At 40.2% G+C, this 2,090-nt stretch overlaps 1 protein-coding gene across 1 annotated transcript in view; it reads left to right on the forward strand.

Annotated features, from left to right (window-relative positions):
• Positions 1–2,090, forward strand: part of CDH18 (cadherin 18) — a 707,490-nt gene that overhangs the window by 468,160 nt on the left and 237,240 nt on the right. Inside the window, exons 7-8 of the mRNA XM_042782611.1 lie at positions 382–399; positions 1,080–1,107. Coding sequence (XP_042638545.1) covers positions 382–399; positions 1,080–1,107 — 46 coding nt within the window. The remainder of the gene's footprint in view (positions 1–381; positions 400–1,079; positions 1,108–2,090) is intronic.

Consider the following 2,090-nt stretch of genomic DNA (forward strand, 5'->3'; position numbering starts at 1 on the left):
AGCTTCATTGGGTTTAGTTTAGAAAAAGTCAATGGTCACAATATTTGAAGTGTATGTAAATTATTTAGTACTGTATTAGAATTCAGCTCAACTGAGTATAGCAACTTGAAACAGCTAACATTTATGATCTCATAGTTTTTGTGACTTGATACCAAAAGGGCAAGGATGCCATATCTTCTGACCTCCTTTTACCACACAAGAGGAAGTCAGAATCACCATCAGTAGCCCAAGGCTTATCCCTGCACGGCCAGACATGCTGCTTCCTTCCAGGCCTTTCACCAAACCTGTTCCTCCTGAAGCACCCACCACCTCTCTGCTGGGTTTGATAATTTGCTGCAGTGGTCATACAGAGCTCACAGATGATGGGGTTTTTTAGGGAAGAAACAGGCTACAACTCAAGTTCAGAAATGCACTCAGTCTCTCGCAGCCAACCATCTCTTGGCTGGCAGTCTCTCTCAGTCTTTCTCAGCAGTAGGTCTCTCTTGAGGTCTCACTCAGCAGTGCATGTCTCTTGAGGTCTCTCTAAGAAGTGTGTGTCTCTCAGGGGCATGTTTCTCTCAGCAGCACATCTTTCTCAGTCAACAGTCAGAGAGACTCCTTCTGCCTCTAGGAGGACTCCTTTTAAACCTGGCAGAGTGGCCAACTAACTAATCCCAACATCAGAATTGTATACACCTGAGAGAGAGTGAACTTCCCAGAAAACTACTTGGTGTTACGTGCAACAGAAACACCCCAGGTGGATAACTTTAGCAATTGGGAGCTACTCAGTTGCTCAAGGTAAATTCTACCATGGAGTTTACAAAGACTTATGGCTAGAAAAACCACATTATATAATTTACTACAGCGTAGTTGGGTATTTGGATATGGTTTACCTTGGGGCAGATGGTTCAGGTCTCTCATCAGATTCCAGTTAGCTTTCAGCAGGGCCTGTAGTCTCATCCAATGGCTTAACCTGGGATAGGGTGTGGTGGAGTAGTTTCCACCTGTCAACTCATTCACATGGGTGTTTGAATGCCTCAATTCATTGGAAAGCATCTTTGTAGGGTTGCAATATGGCAGCAGGCTTTCCTCATAGTTAGTGATCCAAGAAAAACTGAGGGAGCTGAAGATACAAGGCATAGTCTTTTGGTAATGTTATCATGAAATTGATAGTCCATTACTTGTGTTGTATTCTATTCATTAGAAGTGAGTCACTGAATCCAGCCAACGTTCAAGAAGAGATTATGCAAGGGCATGAACACTGTCCTACCCAGTAACTAACACATAATATATGCTTCCTTTACTTGACTTTTACTGTATTTACTTGACTGTGAGTTTATAGATGACAGGGACCATGTTTTCTTTTTCTTTCTTTCTTTTTTTTTTTTTTCCTCTAATGCCTTTGGAAGAGACATGAGAGAAATGTTTATTGAAAAATGAGTAAGTTCACACATAGGCATACAATACACTTTTATCCCTAGAAGTACATAATACTCTAGCCACTGTACAAATATATTAACTTTTTTTTTCACTTTTCAAAGACAGAAAAAAATTACATCCAAAGAAGTTCTGCATTCACATATCTATATATTGTATGTATATAATCTTTACCAACACTTTCATCAAGTTACATTTTAATTCAAAGTCCCTGAATTATTATTTTATTTTTGTTGTTCTTAGATATTTGCTGTAACCACCTGTTTAAATAAGTATGCTTCTTACTTAATGGAGCTCTGGTGGCATAGAGGCTAAGGCATTTGACTGCTAACCAGAAGGCTGGCAGTTCAAACTCACCAGCCATTCTCCAGAAGGAAGGTAGAGCAATCAACCTCTGTAGTGATACTGCCTTGGAAACCCAAGGAGGGGTGGCTATGCATTGGGTCTGAATCCATGGCAGTGCTTTTTTTTTTTTTCTTCTATTACTTAATAATAATATAAATTAGTCAAGATACTCATTATGCTTCTTAATATTCATGACATAAGCACCTCTATAGGAAGTGCAGCCAGAATGCTCCTTGGAAGCAAGAATGGCCAGACTTCGTCCCTATTTTGGTCATGTTGTCAGAAGGGACCATTCCCTGGAGAAGGATGTCATGTTTGGTAGGGTGGAG

This window comes from Orycteropus afer, unplaced genomic scaffold, assembly GCF_000298275.1.
Source record: "Orycteropus afer afer isolate SDZICR_OR568_19922 unplaced genomic scaffold, OryAfe1.0 scaffold00390, whole genome shotgun sequence".
NCBI classification, from domain to species: Eukaryota; Metazoa; Chordata; class Mammalia; order Tubulidentata; family Orycteropodidae; genus Orycteropus; species Orycteropus afer.